General features: G+C 46.1%; 1 protein-coding gene across 2 annotated transcripts in view; it reads right to left on the bottom strand.

The window, feature by feature from the left end:
• The window catches only part of SLC25A10 (solute carrier family 25 member 10), a 257,944-nt gene that overhangs the window by 220,873 nt on the left and 16,134 nt on the right, over positions 1–20,937 (bottom strand). Inside the window, exon 1 of one of the 2 annotated variants that reach the window (XM_069655279.1) lies at positions 20,161–20,255. The exons of the other annotated variant lie outside the window; for it this stretch is intronic. Within the exon in view, the coding sequence (XP_069511380.1) occupies positions 20,161–20,214 (54 nt within the window). The 5' untranslated portion in view covers positions 20,215–20,255. Of the gene's footprint in view, positions 1–20,160; positions 20,256–20,937 lie in introns of those variants that run through there. 2 annotated transcript variants of the gene reach the window in all.

Genomic DNA, 20,937 nt, shown 5'->3' with positions numbered 1-20,937 from the left:
TCCCCCTGGATCGGGAAGCCTAGTATTAAAAATACTCTGGGACAGGAAATGGACGAAACCACAAGGACACCACCATCGCAGTTCACCTGCTCTGGCGAGATGCGCTCAGTAAGTAACCTGCAAGGAAAAAGTTAGTACAGGAGATGGGACACAATGCTGAGTTCCTTGATATTAATAAGGCACAGTACACTAGAGGAGAAGTTTTGTGACACTTGTGGGTTTTTATATGATACATTGTTACTTTTTTAAGCCAGCAAAGCATCCTCTTTTGTCATACCAGCCCCATACAACAATTCAGTTTTCCCTTTCAGCGTTTACAATGCATTCATCAGAGTAAGCGCTACTCAATGCACAACACCATCAATAGATCATCTTACAGCAAGATCCTACACACTCCGCCAACAGGCCCCATACTTTCCTACTCAACCTCCCGCTTCCTCACAACCCATTGTCTGCTTTACACCCTTTCAAACCCCTTAGCAGCTGCAGTCTGCTCTAACCCAAAACATTTCCCTTTTCCAGTCATCCAAGTCAGGTCGCTCAACACCCAGTACCTTTTGGTCCTCATTAGGTTAGTCCTGGATCCTGTCTGTCCCGCTCTGCCACGGGTATCCTGCCTGTGGCTATGGCAGCCCGAGTCCTTGTGGTATGGATGGTGTCCCCACCGTGCTTTGAACGGGATTTGGAAGCTCTTAATTCCTCTGTGGTGATGCTGTGGTGGCAGGGATTTAGAACTCCATTCCATGGCAGTGGTGTCATTTAGTTGAGGCTATCCCTAAAAGTCTCTTTGGGGCTTATCAGCCTCGGCTACCTGCTGTCAGCGCAGTATTTACATTTCCTCTTTTCCTCTGTGGCAGTGTACTAATTGTAATAGGGTTCTGCCAGCCCTAGCTGTTAGTTTGGGCTTAAGAGCCCTTGGTCTACCTACTAGAAGGTGCAGGGTTAAATTTCCTCTGTGGTGGGGCTTCAATCATGTAATGGGCTATGGCAGCCCAACGGTTCCTGTAACCCCTGCTAACATGGGTAGGGGTTACATTTCCTGTGTGGGCAGATTCAGCATACAGCCAACGCACTCCAAGATAAGCCCCGGCCGCTTAGAACGTTGCTCTGGGTAAGTCCTTCCTTCTCTGCTCTCCCCATCTGGCCCCGGGGAGAACGGACTGCCTGCTAGCGCCATCACATTGTTCACTTCATTTTTGTCTGGACGGATCTAATGGGTGAAGCAGGTTTTTTTTTTCCTTCAGTGTCTCCCTGCCCCCGCAGTATTGCAGAATCCCTCAGGGCTCCTCTTCGTCGCTGCTACTATTTAACTTAGATCTCCGTCCCTTACTAGATATCCTCTGAAAACATTGGGTCTGCTTCCAATCATATGCTCAACACCCAGGTCTTTCTTAGACTAGGTGATATCAAAGAGTATTTTCTACAGGTGAGTTACAGTCCACAAATTAACTCCATCTCAACCCGACCAAACCAGAGGTTATTCTTTTCAGTCCAAAGCACCAGTCTGGGGAGAATAGATGTCCACCCCAACCCCTTTTCTTTTAGGTTGAGAGGTGAAGTTTTCTAGTAGAATAAAGAACCTGGGCTGCATATGGCAGAGTAATCTGGATTGCGAAGGACAAATAGGAGCCAAAGTACAGGTGGTTTTCTAGAACCTCTGGCTGTTTAGCAGGCGCTTCCCTATGCTCCCAAGCAGGATCATGCAGCAGTGGTAGGAGCTCCGGTCAAATCAAAGCTGGAATATTGCGACTGTTTATTGGCCAGGGGTCATGCCAAACAAATATCCCGGCTGCAGAAAGCTCAAAATGTAGCCGTTAAACTAGTGTTTAGAGTTAAGAAGTCTTCGCCAATCTCAGGGCTACAACAGTCGATCCATTGGTTGGTCGTGGAGGAGAGGATAACATTTAAGATAGGGTGTATCATCTTTAAATGATGAAACAATCTAGCACCTTCCTATCTGGTTGACAAGTTAATTCGGTACCAACCATCACGGCTTCTAAGGTCAAAAGACAAATCCTTACTTATGATCCCCTCATCCCACTGTACATTCAGAGGGGACTGTAGATTTTCAGTATATAGACCAAGGCTGTGGAATAGCCTACTGCTTGAGATTAGGACAACAGAGACGCTGCCTATGTTCTGAAAGAAATGTAAAACTTTTTTGTTTAAATAAGATTGAGGTTGCCGGTTTAGAGACAGTATAGTAATTTCAGTGTGGGGGCAATAGTACTGCAGATAAAGTCGCAAATATGCGCCTTGAAATTATTGGTTTCATGGTAAGTAGTGCAATATAAATCCCTCAATCAAAGGAGAAGCCTTGGCTTGGGGGCCCAATCCATGAAAGATGGACTAATTGGGAAAGTGGGGAGTAGTCTGATTTTACCCTCGGCACCTGAGTTTCGTTTTGCTTATGTGCTGCTAACGAGCCGAAAGTCCAAGGTTGGGAAAGCATGCCAACCAATCTGAGGGTCCATGTAGCAACATGCTATACAACGTTGGAAAGACCAACCTACTGCCATTGCTCCACTATAATCAGTATGATACATATTTAGAGGAGGTTCAAGGTGTGCCCACCAGATAAGGGCAGGCAATGAAGTAATTAACACATACATACTATAGGTACATTTGTTCCCTTAACCAATCCCTCCCTTCAAAAGGTTTTACAGTTTGCCACGTAGGATGATGACGCATATCAAGGTATAAAACATTTGTATAAACACACTTGGGTGTGAGTGTGTGAATTACTGCATGTGGTTCGCCGGACTGCCCTACTTTATTTTGATGTTAATAATAAAGGGGTATTTTGCCATATTCTTTGAGTCTGTCCGGTTATTTGGGTCGGAGATTATTATTGGTAATTCCATCTAGCACATCAGACGCTTCAAGGTGATAGAGCACAAAGCACACCAGCTAGTACGGTGTGTGAGAATGTTAAGACAAGGGCAGCTTCTTCTGTGGCTGAAGAGCACTGCTGCTGCACTAATAGAGGACTTCTCTCACACTGCTGTGCCTGTATGATTTTGGGGACATGGGTGTCAGCCACTACCCACCCCCCAGCTTTTCACCACTTTAGCTATGCAATACCTGCAACTGAGTTGCACCACAGGACTCACTCAGTTGTATTTGAGAGCATCAATCAGTGGTTCTAACTGCCTACGACTTTGAGGAGCTCCACGCCAGCCCAACTCCTCAGAATGGCTGTGGATACATGTAATGAGCTCCCTTCCCGCTTCACACACTGGCAGTGAGACTCAGGACTCTGCCCCACTCATGTCTTATTGATTTTAACATTTATAAAGCGCCTCAAACCCAAAGGCATCAGGGAACTGGTTACAAAGGGTACAGTCAAGCAAAACACCATTGGTCAACAAGAAGGCAGAATTTGTTCTAGAAGATCCATGGACATGTCTTATTGCTGGGTGATCAGCAATGTTTTGAGGCATTTCAGGAAAACCTGGTATGATTGTTCAAATCTCTGTTTATGCGGAAGGGCGTTCCAGATTTTAGGGGCAATGACTTGGAAGCTTGAGCCCCCAGCTCTTGAGTTTAAATCTTGTGGTATCCAGGCGGTTGGTGTACATCAACCGCGTAGGTCTGGTCAATGTAGCCTTTAAGAGTTTTTGCTACAGCTATCTTTGTGCCGTGTTGGCTAGGCATTTATGTGTGATGGCCAGAGTTTCAAAGACTACCACTACCCTGGGGGGAAACCTACCGTAACCCTGCATGCTCTTCTGCTCACACTGCTCACCACATGGTGCGCACCGACTGGTCATGCATCCTTGTGCACAACGGGGATGTGCCACGGTTTCTACCGCTCGCTCTTACTTTCCTACGGGAGAGCAGACGTTGGGCTGCTTTATCAGCACAACTTTATTGTGTTCCAACGTTGCTGCTCGACCCTCACAAACAATGCAGATGCAGATGCAGTCCGCTTTTCCAGTTTCGCAGCAATGCTCCAACAATCGCAGTTGCTGCCAGTCGCTTAGCAACCGTTCATGCTCCTACAAAGGAAACAGACTAAAACTGCGCATACAGCCTTGATATGCTGAAGTAACATAAGAACGAGAATAAAGCGACTAAAAAACTCTTTTCACACCAGGATAGCAAATAAAAAGGTCTTCCCCACACCCTGGCAAACAGCGAATGCCAATGAAGTGGTGGGAGAAGGAATTTTAAACATCTTTTAGAGCAACTCAAGGAGCTCAATTTGCAGCCGCTAGTAAAAACCCTGGGAATCACAGGTCAGGCTCTGGCGTGGTTAACCTCCTTTCTCTCCGTCCGCCCATCCCAGGTGGAACTCTGAGCCGTTCACTCTACTATCGCTCTCTCTACCTGTGGCGTTCCCCAGGGATCTTATCTATCGCCCTGGTTCTTCAACGTCTATATGGCTGCCTTGGCATGTGTGATTGCCACTTTCAGTGTTACCCAGATGACACACAACTATCTTTCAGGCTACCCTCCGCCACCTTCTCGCTCAGATCTGATTGTCTGATACACAGTCAGGGTGTCACATTGGGACCCCTGCTTCCCACCTTCCCACTCTCATTCTGGCCGGCCTCCCTTGGCCCTACACCCACATCCACCTGCAAGGCAAAATCCTTGGGGTCATCTTCAACTCCACTCTTTCCTTCTCCTCTCACATTTCAGACATCTCCAAAAAGTCAAACTTATCAGCTACACCTGAGAGTTACTCTACCTTTTCTCTTTTCCCCAGCGACTGTCTCCAGAGCCCATGCTCTCTCTAGGTTGGACTTCTGCAACAGCCTCTTCCTCAAACTTTTCTGCTTCTGCCTTGCACCCTCTGCAACTCATCCAGAGACTTATCTTTGGCCTCAAGCCCTGGGACTGCATCTCTCCAGCACTGAAATCCCTTCACTGCCTCCCCGTGGCTGCAAGGATCAAGCTCAAGACCCTCCGCATTGTCCACAAAGCTTTCTGGGACATGGGACCGATCCAACTGCAACTTTGTCTACCTAAATACTGTCCTTCCCGAGCCCTCCACTCATTTACCTCCAACCTTCTGCAAGTGAGCCAGTTCTCCAAGCAGAGATTTGGAGGGAGATCCTTATCCTCAGCAGGTGCCTCCCTCTGGAATAGCCTCCCTTCCGCCCTCCGTCCTGGGCCTGATCTTCTTCAGTTCCGGAAACTTCTCAAGAGTTTCCTCTTCCTTCTCTCCCTCTCCCCTGCTAACCTACCTCTCTGCCCTTTACCCCTCCTTCCAGCTGGCTGACTGGCCGCCTAGTGTACCTCAAGAGGCTCACAGGTCCCGGGCACCCCCGCTACTCCTCTCTCGCACTTGCCTCAGGGCCCTGCACTCGCCCCACTCTCACTGCACTTCAGAAATGACCCAAAGAGTGACTCTCTCTGCCCTTACCCCAGATCCCACTGACTGGGTGCACTTGGACCCTCCCCTCCCTGTATCCGTCTGTGCACTTGCACAATCCGAATGTACTGTCCCTGAAGATGGTCTGTCTGCTCTCGCCTGTCTTTGCCCTTTAATTGCACTTGGTAATATTGCAGAGTCACCGCCAGGCATATTTGCTGTGCCTCAACTGCAATCGTATTATATGCACTTACTCTGCCTGTGCAGACTATGATCATCTCAGAATTTAAAGGGCTCTGATTCGACTGTTGTCTTTCCCCATTTTCCTACACTCCTTGAGCGCTCTGAAACACTGCCTTGTGTATAGGCACTTTTATAAATAAACATTACCATTAAAAGACATTTATATAATGCTACGATACAGAGGGGTAAAAATACTAAAAGTGATGCGATCATTTCGATTCTTTGGAGAAAACGCCTGGGGAGGGTGTGGAGGACTGATGGCACTCAGAATGCTAGCATCGCCTTGCACGATTCAGCAGTTCCATGAGGTCATTAGCGAGATACTTCTTTTACACACCAACACGTCATTTACACACCAACAACCCCCATTATAGCGAGTCTCTAGCACTCACGCCATCTCCCGACTCCTCTCAGCATCTATCCGAATGCCCGACTTCATGGGTTGCTCTCTACTGGATCCTAACCAGCCCTGCTAAGCCTTATTTGGCCAAACGCACATACGCATGTTAATCCCATCTGTGACGTCCAGCACACTGGACTTCGGTCCCAGAGGGCATTCCCCGCACCAGCGCTTTCAGACTATAATAATGGCAGAAGGTGCTATATAAATGACAAGTACAATACAAGAACATGTATGAGAAGAATGTGAACCTACCCTTGAGGAATCCATTAAACAAAACTATTGAAGTAAAAAAATTACTGTAAACTAATTGAGAAAAAAAGAAAGGAAGAAAATGATTGTGAACCATTGCAAATAAAGTGAAACCACAAACAGACTGGAAAAATCCATCACTGCACGCAGTGTCTCGGTATATAGTACTTCAGGTGCGGCGAACCACACCACTTAGCCACATGGAAGGTCAACCCATTCCTTTTCAGAGTATGCAAAGAATGTGGACGCATTGGTCACTTCCAAGTTTCAGAAATATTCCAGCAATTCCAAAACAGGAAGGACCAGTCACAGGAAAAGTGGCAGGGTTGCGGTCATTGATGAGGAAGACGAGGAAGCACAAGAAGAGGATAACATCCGAAGATTTGTGTTTGGCCACCAAGAAGAATGCAATGATCCTTGATAGAGATACTAGGGTCAGCGACCTTGAAAACTTAATATGCCAGGTGACGAGTGAAGGTGCACAACTTGAAATAATGGCAGAAGCAGGTTCACATTAAACCATATTCCCCATCAACATGTATCAGGAGAAACAGAGTGAAGTAATAAAAGAACTGCAGTACACTACCATGTCTCTGAAGCAAACCCTGCCATCCCATCAAGATCATGTGTTAGTTTAAGGCAGAAACGTGGTACAAGGCCAGCTCTATCATAGGGGGTGGAGAGGTCATTAACAAACAAAAAAATCCTGCCTGTCCTCAGTTGGAGGAATTAAGCTCTGTTTGAAAAGATCTTATGGTCTGGAGCATTGGAACAGGTAATGCTTATAGGGAACTTGCCACTGACATTACTGCCCAGCGTCCCAAAATCTTCAGTGAGAAGATTGGAAAGTTGGAAGGTCTACAACTATGAAGTCAAACTAAGGTTAGGCACAATACCCACGAAGCAGGCTGTATGGAAGGTTCCACTGAGGCAATATGATGGCCTGAACAAGACTGTAGAGGATATGGTTGCAGCCAACATTGAAGAGACAGAGGATTCCAAGTGTATTACATCCGTTAGTCTTGGGAACCAAGGCAAATAATATGATAAGACTGTGCGGTGATCTAGGAGGCAGGAAAACTAAAATCGTAGTAGACACAAATCGCTCAAAAACTTCACGAAGCCCCTGGATAAAATTGAAAATGCTGCGGTTTTTTCACCATGGACCTTTGAAGTGCTTACCATCCAGTGGAACTGGTCAAACAACGGAAAGAATGCGGCATCTTCGAGGCACCCTTTTGTTTCATACTAGTTCCATGGTACACAATTCACTGTGAAAAGCAATCACAAGGTACTAGTGCAGGCGCTTCAAAGGTCTCATCATGCCTTGCCGGAAGATTAATGAAATACAGGTGTATAGTCGAGCAGAGTCATAGACTGCCTCTCCAGGCTCCCTCTCGAATCCGTAGCGGACTAAAGGAACAATGTTGAAGTTTTGGTGCGCAACACTTGGGATGGCAATTAATTCTGGAAGGCTAACTTTAAGGAGGAATGGCTTGACAAAGAGAATGAGAACCCCCCCGCCCCCACACACTGAACACCATCAAGGCTTGGTAACTAAGTGGTCGTTCACCAATAGTGTATTGGCAATGCCATCAAAACCTATGCACAGATAGTGGATTAACAACTCAGTTTAGAGGATGTCTTGTACCACCTGATGGATTACGGGAAAATATAATTTAGAACACGCACACTGAGTTCCTGGGTAAATCATTCACTAAGAACCTAATTAGGGAATACTACTGGTGGCCTGGAGTTTTCCAGAAGAGCCCAAGAGCATCTGTGCACATGCGAGTGTGTGTGTCAGTCCGCCAAGTCTTTTGACACACAGGTCCTCCTCGGGTGTTCCATTTTACAGGTCTCTGTTCCCAGCCTTCCTAACCCCTACCCTCTTATCCTGATCTGCAAAATGTCCTTTGCCTCCACAGTGTAAACGGAAAGAGATGCTGTATCTCAGTGCAGACTCTACAACCACCATGGAATGTTTACTTGGGTTTGCTCATAGAACATCTCTGTATTCTGTGAGAAAATGGTAAGGCAGGACCAGTTTGTCTGTGGCTCAAGAAGTATTTGGAAGCACAGGTCTGAGTAATAAAGGAGTTCCTTCAGACTTCTGTGCCCACGCGAGAACATACTTTTCAAAGGAAATCTTACACAAGCTCTTCCCCAAGCCAGACCACGACCAATCCACAGTCCAGCTTTCAGAAGCTGTCAAACTAGCAAGCCAAAAAAGCCCTGGCAACATTTAGCCCAGGCCACATTGCATTAAATTAGGCCTGGAGCACAGAAATTGCACACCTGCACTTTTCTGTCAGGCTAGTAGATTGGCACTTTAATTTTTGTTACCCCTAAGTAGACATGTATGCAACCAACGGACAGATACTGGCCACTCACTTCAACAGCTACAAATTCCCTGGGAGTCCCCGGAGGATAGCTCAGCGGCAACGTGCTCGTCTTGGAAACAAGACGATGCGAAGCAACACAGGTTCGATCCCCGGGCCCGCTCTTAGAAACCGCTTGGTATTAAGCACGTTATAAATACGCAACTAAGACATATTCCTGTAACAGCGCCTCGATGCCCCCAGGCTGTGTGACCGCTTTAAAAATTCAAATGCAAATAAAAAATAAAAATTCACACAACCCATCACTGGGTACTGGTCTGGCACATGCATTAATACACACAGCCCATAGATGAATGCAGGCCTTTCCTCAAAAGAAATGGGAGTGCATACAGCCCACAACACAACCAAGTACATGTACCTCATCTGCAGGTGTTTGGGTGCACCAAACCTACCATTTCATCGGCCTCACATTACGACAACAACATTTCTTTGGAATAGATGTTCCTCTCCTCTCGTCCTTCTGTGACTTCTCATAGCCCCTCCTCGCCTGAGGAATAACAGAGCTTTGGCACAGTCGTTCCGTTTTGTTTTTTTGGCACAATGCAGGACATAACATGCCCACAGTGGAGCAGGCAGGTGCACAGAAGATGCTGGCCTCAAGGAGCTTCCTCGCCGACTGGAATATAAGTGGAGCCAATGTCCATAGGAGGCAAAGCTGGGGCCAGGGTGCCCTATGGAGAGCAAGGGGGTTTCCGCCCAAATGGCAGAGCAAGGGCGGCACAGGACAGGCTTGCTCCACCCTTTCAAACGAGCACACACCAGGAAACCGGCCAGCACAGCAAAAAGGACCGTAGAATTGGTAAATATTTAAGTATTGCCGACCAGGTTGAGGTCTTACCAGACTTGCCCAAGACAAAGGCCAAACAAACATCTGATGGAGGCGGGCGTTTCCGGGACATTGGAGAGAAACAAATGACCGCTCACAGACCCAGAACAGAGGCCAAAGGCACCAACCCAGATGCAAAAGGCTACTACATTTCTTAGGATGCCAGCCCTACTGTCAGCATTATATTTGGGGAAACCCTTGCGTTTCAGATCAGGATGAAGAATCTTACTTCCTTAGCGGATATTACGTCAAGTAAGCATCTCAGATTCCCCTCAGAAAAGCAACCACAAGGAAAATGGGGGACCAGGGGTAAAATTGTCAAGTTGCAAGCTACTGGCCAGCCATAAAAAGTCACTTGCCACCTCAATTCTACACCTACACAGCACATCATTTCTTACTAACCAAGCGTCAACTATCACTAGCCAATGACTCGTGGTAAGTGCAAATGTTGTGCCCCACATGACCCTGCTAAATTGATAGTTCCAAGATTTATGTCGAACAGGCCCCACTGAAGTGCAGTCAACCAGACCTTCCAGAGCACGTAAAGGTGCTGCAATTCTTCTGCAATTCCAAATTCAAACCATCTACGGTGGCAGAAGACCCCCCCCCCCACACTCCCGTGAGACACAACTGACCGTAAAGTAGATGCAGCACTCAAGAAATGGTGCCCTGGTTCCAATCAGACTCTTAGGAACAGAATTTAGGAGATTTATACCATCTGGAAATTCTCTCCTGCAGACAGATCATGTACACCTTGGAGACTGCGGCGAGATGCTACATGCATAGAGTAACTGACTCAGCTCATCTCGGACTGTTATGAAAACAATGATCAGGGCCGGTCTTTGCACCAGGCCATGCAGGCGGCGGCCTAACGTGCCAGCCTCTTGGGGGCGCCACCGCCAGCAATCCGAGAGTCCTCCAAGAGGATCCAACACCTCCGCCATCATGATGATTCATCATTTAATTTCATTAGTTAACTTTACTGTATGTTATCACGGCTTCTCAAAATCAGACTCAGTCTGAGCACTGGCGGTCTGCATGCCTGCTGCTGCTGTCCAGCAAAACCTGGTTAGGCTGGCACCACGTGTTTGATTTTATGATCCTTCCAAGTAGCAACATTTGTTGCTCATCAGTTCACTTCCCCCAGAAGCCAGGTCTGACTGCACGTGCCTCCTTCTCAGCACATGCGCTGCAGTGACAGAGCGGGTGATTGATTATTGGGCTGGCAGTGGCTGGGCGGGGTGTTCAGTTGGCAGACACTAACGTTTATGCCAACATCTAGAATCGCTGATCGGGCTCGGACGATCAAGACTCAACCACCCAGGCATAGAAGCAGCAGGTCCATGAGGCAAGCAGGCAGCCAGGGCACTACTCTGGAGGAGGCCAAGCAGCAACAAGAAGCTGCCCATGCGCCCAATTGACATAACGGTATTGGTATTGGTATTGGGTAAGCTGTTGTACCCATGATCTGGCTCGGACGATCAAGGCCCAGCCACCCGGCATAGAAGCAGCAGGTCAATGAGGCAGGCAGGGGCACAGGGCAGAGCTCAGTAGGAGGCCAAACAGAGAGGGGAGAAGCTGGCAGTGACAGTGGTTTGATACAAGTACGTATCCTTTTTAAAAGGGCTGAACATGCAGGTGAAAGGCTTCTAGTTTGAGGTGACATGTTATCAGAAACATCGCACGTGAGCAATTGAAAGCATGCCCAAACCCCCTCGAAACACAAACAATGTTGCACACAGAAGCTGAGTCAGGGAATGCCGGGTACCAATGAGGGGGTTGCAGCATGGCACAAAGGGACCTTCTGGCATAACTCAGGTGCACAGAATAAGCAATCTGTATCTGTACCATAGCTGGCTGCATCAGTTGCCTCTGAGTTCTTGCATCTCAATGTAAGGACAGCATCATCAATTATCATAATAACTATGATGTACGTCACTTTTCATACAACTTGCTGTAATGTCAATAAAAATCAAACAAAAAAACTCGATATGCGTCTTGCCATTTTTGCACAGTCCGATATCTCGCATTTAGTTTATTCTATGATGCCGTTTTTGGCAGTGGCACAAAATGAGACTGCAGAGCTGAGTAAACACTGAATGGGCGGGGGTACCAATCCCTGAGTTGGGTTCGGACACGGAACAGAATGAATGCCAATGAGTGGTAGGGAAAGCACATTTGCCTGTGCTCTCCCACACTTCCAACTGGCCCTCCAGAGAAGTGTGTTTGCCGGTGTGTAATGTTACAACCCTATGAATAGAACAGGTTTGCTCTCCATTCCATGTCGTTTACGTTCAGGGAATTGGGAGGACTTCCTAGCGGGGAACACGGTTTGAATGAGAGTTGTGAAGACAAGGATATTCGTGTGCCTTGAATTGGCTTTCATCTAGTGTTCTTGCCAGTGAATGTACTTGTTCTTTTACCCTGTGCAGGCGGTATAGCACAGTGATGATGAGTACACCATTCATACAGCACAACGCCCGCCCTTTGCTACCGTCTGAAAGTTAGCAATGGCAGCATGAGTGGCCTCCCTCTCGCTGCCTTATGCTTACTTCAGTAGCCACTATGCTTTGCAGCTTTGCAAACAGCAGCACTTATTATATATTGAAGGACTAGGGTACTGCTGTCATGGTTCGTTTGAAACTTGTGTTTTCTGCTGGCTGTGCAGGATGATATATTGTGCGAGTGCAATTCCTTACAGTTTGCTGGTTCCACGAACTCAGACAGAAACACACTATACTGCTCTCCTCAAGTTGCTAGTAGTAACTCATTTGGCGTCTGTCTTCCTTTTGGAACGTTTCTCTAATTGAGAGTACACTGGAAAATGTTTATCCAAAATGAGTATCTCTTGAAATGTCAACGCTCTTTGATATCGTTGGGTTGAAACACTATGCACATTTGAACACAAACATCAAACGACCATACTGCACCATTAAAAAAAAGAAAATGCCAAAAATATATATATATTTTTTTAAAAGCATACAAAATGTCATTTTATCATCGATTTAGGCAACTTGTTTTGTTTCCTTCAGTCGTTTGCAAAACTGATCCGCAAAACGGATTATTCTCGGAAGATGCGGCTGTGGTTTAAGCTCATGCGGCATACTTCTGTGAGCAACTTGTAGGTTCAGGATTTCAATCCTGGCAAAGCAGGTTCATCCTTCTGAGGTCAACCAAATGAGCATGAAAGTTTCGGGCAACACAGACCCCATCAGAGGGCTAACAGAACTCGGGATGTTTAAAACGAAAGCAGCAGCATAAGGGAAAGAAAATGGCACCAGATGTGAGGCAGAACTTGGGCTTTGGGGGAACAGGCAGCCAGCAAGTGAAGGGACGCTAGTTTGAGGTCATCACTCAATGCTTCATACTTCAGGGGTCAATACATCGAGTACTAGCAAAATGCATCATATCGCCTGTTATTCCAATGCTTGGCAGGCAGGAATCCGGTATGAAGTGCTATACATAATGGGCTATGTATCAAAATTAATAGCACGAGACAAGAGGGCCCATTGGGTATATCAATTATCTAACACATCCGTCTTGTGATATATTCATTTCTCTATTTTCGCTCTGGGGAAAGCTGCATTCTTTCTTCCCACAAGATATGCAGACGTGTTATCAACCCATTGCCTTCTAACACTGGTTCGTCCACATCAGCCATTTGCTGACAAAGAAAGGTTTGGAGCTCTTCAGTGGGCATTTTCGTTTGAAGCTCCCTGGCGGCTGGCAGTCTTGTTATAGTCAGCAGCTATTAACCTTATTAGTGTCACCGTTGTAATGTATGCATAATGCACCCCACGGGTGCTTCAGACTGTTTTCGATCTAAGGAGGGAGCCCCCAACCATTTTATTGAAATAGGCCCCCACACATCTTCAGCCGGGCCTGCTTGAGTAAAGTGCCCACCACATCTACTGTGTGGGTGCCTCTATTCTAAAGTGGGTTGACTCAGTTTTGTACAGGAGCAGGGTGTTCAGAGGGGAGGTTTTGCAAAAACAGTAGTGATATGTTGTTTATATACAGCTTTCATCAAAACACTTTACATAGCACATATTTACATACAGTATCACCCAACCAAAGTTGGTACTGTACAAAGCTGACAAATACACGAAAGGGGAAAGTCACGAAAAGTTACTTTTTGAACACATAATACAGGTAACATTCTAAGATGGTCACCAAGTATCTAATGTATGCATTTTCTATTGCATTTGTATTTGCATCTAGTTCGTTATCGAGTGCCCTATTTACAACATTTGTACCATACAATTTTCGGGTCATTTTGTTTTGGGGGTGGGGGAGCGTCAACAATGCTTTCCACCTCAGGGGCAATCTGGTGCAAGACCGGCCCTGACAATGATGGCATCAACTCTCTTAGATGGTGCTACCCCGACAGCGAAGCGACAAGTATATAAACACAAGATAAATGCCTTTCCTAGGAACCATGTTGTTTGGCCCTGAACTAGGAGCTTTGGTCGAGCAAACAACTATTCACAATCTTTGAAAGGAAGGTCTCGGGACTAGGAGCCCCATCAAGGATTGTGCAGAGCAGGCACTTCCTGACTCTGCAGCAGAATCCCCTGTAAGAAGCAACATGCATGGTCCATGTGCCATAAACATAGCATTACAGGGTTATTCAATAGAACCACTAGGAGAACAAGTTCAGTATAGTAAGGGCCCCACATCGGGACAGAGGAAAACCATTGGAACCACCAGCACCAGTTCTTTTGATGAGACACTACTCACTTGGGAACAGGGCAGGGGCAGGACTACTATGGGACCAAGGACGCCTGGGGTCCGTTACCAGTCTCAGAAAGAACCCACACTTCAAACTGAAGAGAGTTGGTGCCTGTAATGGAGGCCCTGAAAATGATCTTGCCAGCATCAAGGGGAAAAAGACGTACTGCTTTGGATGGACGGGAACAGCTATTCGGCTTTGGACGGACAATGCAGTAATACAATCATACATCGATCGTCACTGTGGTTTGAAAGTGCCATCACTGATGAAACTGGCAGAGCTGATATTTTCATTGGCAGATCGTACATTCTGCCTCAGAGGGCGGTTCGCCTGAACCCTGTGCTGAACATGCCGACCAGTCGTTTCCCTCCTCCCTGGCAGAGCATTTTCGTGGACTTGCAGGACATTCAGAGTCCCACAGATAGACTGGTTTGCTACCTGGGAGAATATGTTGGTCCCCACTTTCAGCTCCCAGAGATAGAAGTTGGGGTTTGATGTTCTCCAGATGCCCAAGACACTACTGTGTGTCTTTCCTGCCTTCAATGTGATATGGAAGGTACTCGAGTAGATATGTAGAGAGCACGCATACATGATCCTGGTAGTATCACATTGGCCCACACGTACATGGTTTCCGCTCCTTCTGGAGCTGTTAATTACTCATCAAATGATTCCCCTGGCCACAACATCCCCAATACAGAACAAAATACTGTCGGCTCTAATGAGGTGCAGCATCAGCCTATCCACAGAAGGACCAGAGCAGTCCAGGGATCTAGGCGAGCATCGACCAGCAGGGCTTACTCCATCACTGGGCGGCTTTCAGATTTCGGTGCGGGCTGCGTAGCATCACCCGGCTTTACTAAGAAACCCCAATCGGCGCAAATGTAAGCATTTATTAAGCTATGGGGTGGCCTGGAGGTGATAGACAACCCAATTCCCAAACTGTTGAAGGCAGTCATCCTCTTGAAACCCCTTAGAAAAAAATCCCACCCGCTTGGACCTCGCCAAAGATTTGCAATCTGTGCCATTTGAATCTTATTAGTCTCTAGATTATCTTGGTCTACGCAAGGTTTTAAGTAGCAGCATAACCCATCAAGAAAATGGACGACATAAGGGCACTTGGCTTTAACCGTCCCCCTTATTTTAAGATTGCACCTGATGAATTAGAAATATGACAGGGCCCAGGTTTCCTCCTACAAATCTGTTAATTCTTCCACTTATGCCATGATATTCTGCCAGCTTTTGGCAGTCTGGCAGAATCATATCAAGATCAAAGATTGCCTCTCCTAGATGTTGGGAGTGCTGTTCTCTATGTAACTGGAGGGTCAGCTCATAAACAAGTGGGAGGAATTAACGGCTAATGATACTTGAAACAAGAGGAATGGCGTCCTGCCACTTACTTTAAGTCTCTTTACATATATATTTTGGTAAAGGCTATGTTATTCAGCATGCATAATATGGCAAAAGCTATTTCATTAATCTAACTGTCATACGTATTCAAAAAGATGAGCAATTGGGCCCTTCAAGGGTGCACTGTAGCTTTTTATTTAGCCAGTGTTAGTAGATGCAGAGAGAATTTTCTGCATTTAGGTTTAACATGAAACCTTTTCGTTTTCTGGTGTACATGTGGATAAAATCACATTCATCTTATTAAACAGATGCAACAAAGAAAGAATGGCAAATGATTAAGAAAAATTAACAAACAAAACAAACAGATGCACAATCATTGGTGGTTTGCCTAAGTGTGCAATGATGCAAAGAAACATAGTATATTATTTAAACACAAGGCAAACACCTATATCGAATGTGTAGAGTCAAAACCATGTGTCAGAGAAAAGGCATTATTTCTTTCTGAAACTGGGTTAATTTATTGCTGGCTCCTAGAGAAAAGGGACCTAGTCGTTGTTCAACGTCTAGAAACAGATCGAATTATGGAGCGGGATTGGGGGAATGAAGCCCTCAAAATGATCTGGTCCCGTGACGTTTCGGTGGAAAGCCTTCTTCATGGGCCTCGACTTGGTCTCCCCTTAGCGTTTTGCGTATCATATCTTCGTCCGTGATCCCGTAGTACGTCATCGTCTCATTCCAGGTGGGGTTCAGTGTGTTCCGCAAGGTTTTTGTTCTTAGTTTATTTGCTTTTCCTAACTGGACAGATACCCACTGAGTTGACTAGAGTATAAGAACTAGAGAGGGATCTTGGCTGTTTCTCTCCCAGACATCTGTAGGGCTGCCACTTGGGCTTTCCGCCTTCATTAACCAGTACAAATTGTTGGTACATTGCCAAGAAGACCCAAGCATTTTGGTACTAGCATGCCCTCCTCCACAAAGTTAGCAAGCGATACCATATCCATCCTGCGCTTCAGGAAAGAGCTGAAGACCCTACTCTTCAAAGATCATCTTGTCAATCGCTGATCACTCTACTCAACCCTACTGCTCCCCATTCTGAGCCCAACCTCACGGCTCCCCTTTCCCATTCCAGCTCATCTGCTGCCCAGCACTCTACTTGCAACCACTGGGTGTGTCCCCCATGTGCAGCACCATTTTACTTCACAGCTAGGTTTGACCTTCATAAATCACATACATGTCGGATCAGGCTAGTGTGGCTGGAACTGTGTCGGGCCAAATAACCAGATGCAATCAGATAGGTGTTGGTCACAAACGGGTGTTGCGTTGGCACATTTGTTTATCAATTATCTGACCTGCCGTCTGCTATGTCATCAAAGAGTACGGAGGGTGACGAAGAAGGGAACTTACTGGGTAACATCTAACTTAGATCTGGTCATCTCCATTACTGCAACTCCCTCCATCATCAGCTTACTTGCATCTCCCAGAGTGGTTGGATCTGGGGTTACACCAATGAGAGTTACTGCTCCAGAAACCTAAAATGCCCCAGAGAGGAATAGGGGCTACAATGAGCCAAAGAGGGGCAAAAATGTAAAGAAAAAAGTACTGTTGTGAGGCATACCCCAAAGAGTTTATTAAAGTGGTATGGGAGGCGTGCTGGAGTGATGGCAATTAACTGATATAATCTAGGCATCGCTGGGTACAGACCCGTCACATGCAGAACAGGGCGTGCACCAAATTAGGTCCATCATCAATAGAACTGACTGGCACACAGCCCATACCTGGATACAACCCAGCCACCTGAAGATGTGGCCATATTTACACAAGCCATCGTTGGATGAAGGCCACTCAGTTGCAGAATTGGCTACGGACAACCCCTATAGCTGGCCGAAGGCCAGTTACTTGCTGAAATGGAAACGCACACAGTCCACTTCTAGGTACACTTCATGCAGAATTATGCATGCTCACCGCCCACTACCATGTCCAGGTAAGTCACACACGCATTCGCTGGATGCACGTCAGTCGTCAACTAAAATGAGTTGTACGCACTTCAGTGCTGTGCACCATTGGAACAAGGGTGGTACTTGCAGAACACGGTACAAGCTCACAGTATGATCACCTGCAAAAGTAGGCTGCATGAAACATCCATGGTGGTAATCATAGATGCCTAGTACCTGGGGTAAAGGAGGCAGGATTTTCATTTTGTCCCTGTGGAGATTATGCAAGTACTTGCATTAAGCAGGGACGTCATTACACCAAAATGCCAGTGGTAGCAGAAGTGACATCGCACGACCATCAACCTCTGATGACATTTGACCCCACCCTGAAGTGATATCACAGGAAGCAATGGAACACAACCTTCCGCCCCTTGACAAAACAGGAAGTGGCATCACATAACATTGTTTCTAAGTACACTACGAAAAATATGGTTAGATTATCACCATAATGTGATATACATTTCATACAAGAATGGATCGCCATATGTATCGTTAACATCAGTGTGTATAAGCCCATATTAGCAAGCTACTGTAAATGCAAGTAGAGGTCCATGGCCAAAAGATAATGATGCATTATTATATAGCAGGTATGCTCAAGCACTTTATATAGATAAAATACACATACAATATCACCCAAACTGTGTTGGTACTCATTTATCGACCGCAGAAGGATGAAGGGCTGAGTTGAGGCATTTAAGAACAGACTAAATCAGTGACTCTCCCCCTTAAGTGTGCCTGAAAAACCTTTAAAGGAGTCTAGCAATTATTGTATAGAATTCCAGAAAGACACATTTTTGTAGGTATTCCTAGTCTTTCTTAGTTAGGGTCACTGCTGAAAGTGTTAGACTTGTGGAACCCCTTGTTTTTTTTCTTTTTTTAAGAGGCTTGAACAAGAAAGCCAGCCACTCCAGAAGCAAAAAGCCACATGGCGCTGACTCCAACCCCAGAGCTTGCATTAAAAAGAATTATATTATATATTTATTTTTTTTATTTTTTTTAGGGGTACCAAGGGAGACCACAGGGGGAGCAAGGGAGGCCTCAGTAGTCGCAGTTGCAACCCCTAAATGACGTCCCTGGCATTAAGACCAAACACGGAATTAATAAAAAATCCTTATCAAGTGAGAGCAGGTCTGAAAAGCAAAGCAAGCTGTGACTGTCCTCGCTGGTCATGGCATGGCGTCTGGCTTCTCTCCTGCTGTGCTCAGGTTTGGTGACGTGTTAGCCAACATCTTGCAAAATTAGCAAGTGCTGCTCTCTTCAAAGTGGGAAGGCCCTCTCATTATATCAGGCTTGATTCTGGGGACAGTGGACATGCCTCGGGAGGATAGCTCAGGAGCAGTGTGCTCACCATGGAAGCAACGCGACACGGAGGAACACAGGTTCGATCCCCGGGTCCGTGCTTAGAAACATCTGGTATTAAGCTTGTTATAAATAACCTATAATGCTGTGCTCGTTGTTCTCCTTTTGCTATTACTTTTTGCCGTTTAATTTGTTATATTTTTCTTGCATGCCACTTCATATCCATTCTTTCATGATTTGCTCTCTCTGAATTTATTTTCCAGCCGTCTTACCCATTAACCCTCCCTTTTTCTTTGCCTCTCATCTGCCTCCCATCCCACCCACCCCCATGATTTTACTGCTGTGTCTCCCCCTCAAAGTGACGAGTCAGCTCCCACCCACTCCCCGGGTCACATGTCCCTGGCCGTTTTAGACTGAAGGCCACTGATTCAAAATCTAATAAGATAGCTTGGCATGTTAATGCACCTGCTGTGGAACACTGTGCAACCACAGGGTCCAGCTGCCCAAGAAACTAGCAAAGAGGAATGGAAGAGAGGAAAATGTGGAGAGGAGGGGGAGGAAGAAAAAAAAGGAAGAGTGGGCTACAGACAAATGTGGAGTGCAGATGAAGGAGTGAGGGAGGGGACGATCGAAGAAGAAAGGAGGAGGGAGGGATTGTGAAGTAATGTGTGCAGAGATGAAAGGTAAGGAGACTGAGGGTGTGCGAGTTGGAGAGATAGACGGAGCAGAATGAAGCACAATTAAGCATTTAAAGGATGTAAAGAGAGGTGAAGAGGGAGTGACCAATGGGAAAAGATAGACTGAGATTGTATAGAGGGTAGGTGGTGGGAGACTGGTGGGCTAGTGGAAGGAGTCATATGTGAGAGGGTAAGAGGATGCAAGTACGGAGGAGGGTGGATTTAGGGCTTGTGTAGCTACGTGAAGTGGCCCTTTATGGCGCAGGACCTCCACACACATACAAAAACCCTGAGAAACAAAAGAGGTATAAAACAGAACCCCAGAACCCCACCCCCACAGAGGCTGGGAGGATCCAGGAAGCGATTTTGCACCCTCCAATCGGTGCACAACACAGGTCTTCTAAAGCGTAAGGACCATGAGGCCCTCCTAACAGGGCTGAGAAAACGCCAACCAATCCTTATGATCTTTACCCCACCTCCCAAATATTACTCTGACAGGCCAGAGATTCTTGTCCGTTTGTAAGGGATAGCGCCAGGGCCTTTCAGCTTAGTTAAAATGAGCTCCGAACCTCAGGAGGGTTCCACGTTGGCAGTCTTATGACACAGCAACTTGGCAGTTTTAATTCGGGAAATTAAATGTGCTTTGCAGCACACACATTATAGGTTACCTTTAGGCCATCACCTCCGTTGGCCCTCTTTGCATTATCAAGCAACTTTCTCATCACTTTCTTGCCTTTGTGCTCCAGTTTCCTCTATGTTAGCCCCCTTCTGTAAAAGAGCGATTCATAGCTTTTAGTAGACATTTAGTGTTTCAGCTCCGCGCTGCCTGCCTACCCATGATGATCTTCATGTATTTTTTTTTTTTAATGGAAAACTACAGTTTAAAACAGAGGAATTAAACTTTTGTTTCAAACTTTCTTCCAGGTAAGTAAATTACTCACTAATGTATCTCAACCAATGTTCCCTCTAAGCTGTGCACATGTGCGCTTGCCCAGCTTCCCTCTGGGTGCCGCTCAGAAGAATTTTAGCAGCGCAGACAATTCCCACCCATTTATAAAGATGCAATAAGGGACAAGCCACAATAACTACCTTATATTTGCTTTCTCTCAAAATGAAGATATATTATACTAACTATTCTTCATCGTCTGGTCTAACCCATTTACATTGCCCTACTATACAATCTTGACCTTGAAAACCTAAAAACCCCTAAAAGCAGAATACACAACAATAGGTTAAAAAGCAATATGAAAAAGTGGCTGTATGAACAGAACATATAAGTAAGATATGCCTGCACACATTAACCTAATTATCTTCCCTCCACACCAATGGCTCCTATACTTGATTCTACCACATTACTCCACCCAAGGCCACATTTAGATATTACCAGACAACCATGACTCAATCTACCTTAGCTCTGCAAAAGGTTACCAGACTTAGATAATAGT

Source organism: Ambystoma mexicanum, chromosome 3q, assembly GCF_040938575.1.
Source record: "Ambystoma mexicanum isolate Mex_15411 chromosome 3q, UKY_AmexF1_1, whole genome shotgun sequence".
NCBI lineage: Eukaryota > Metazoa > Chordata > Amphibia > Caudata > Ambystomatidae > Ambystoma > Ambystoma mexicanum.
This window is presented reverse-complemented; position numbering and strand designations above follow the sequence as displayed.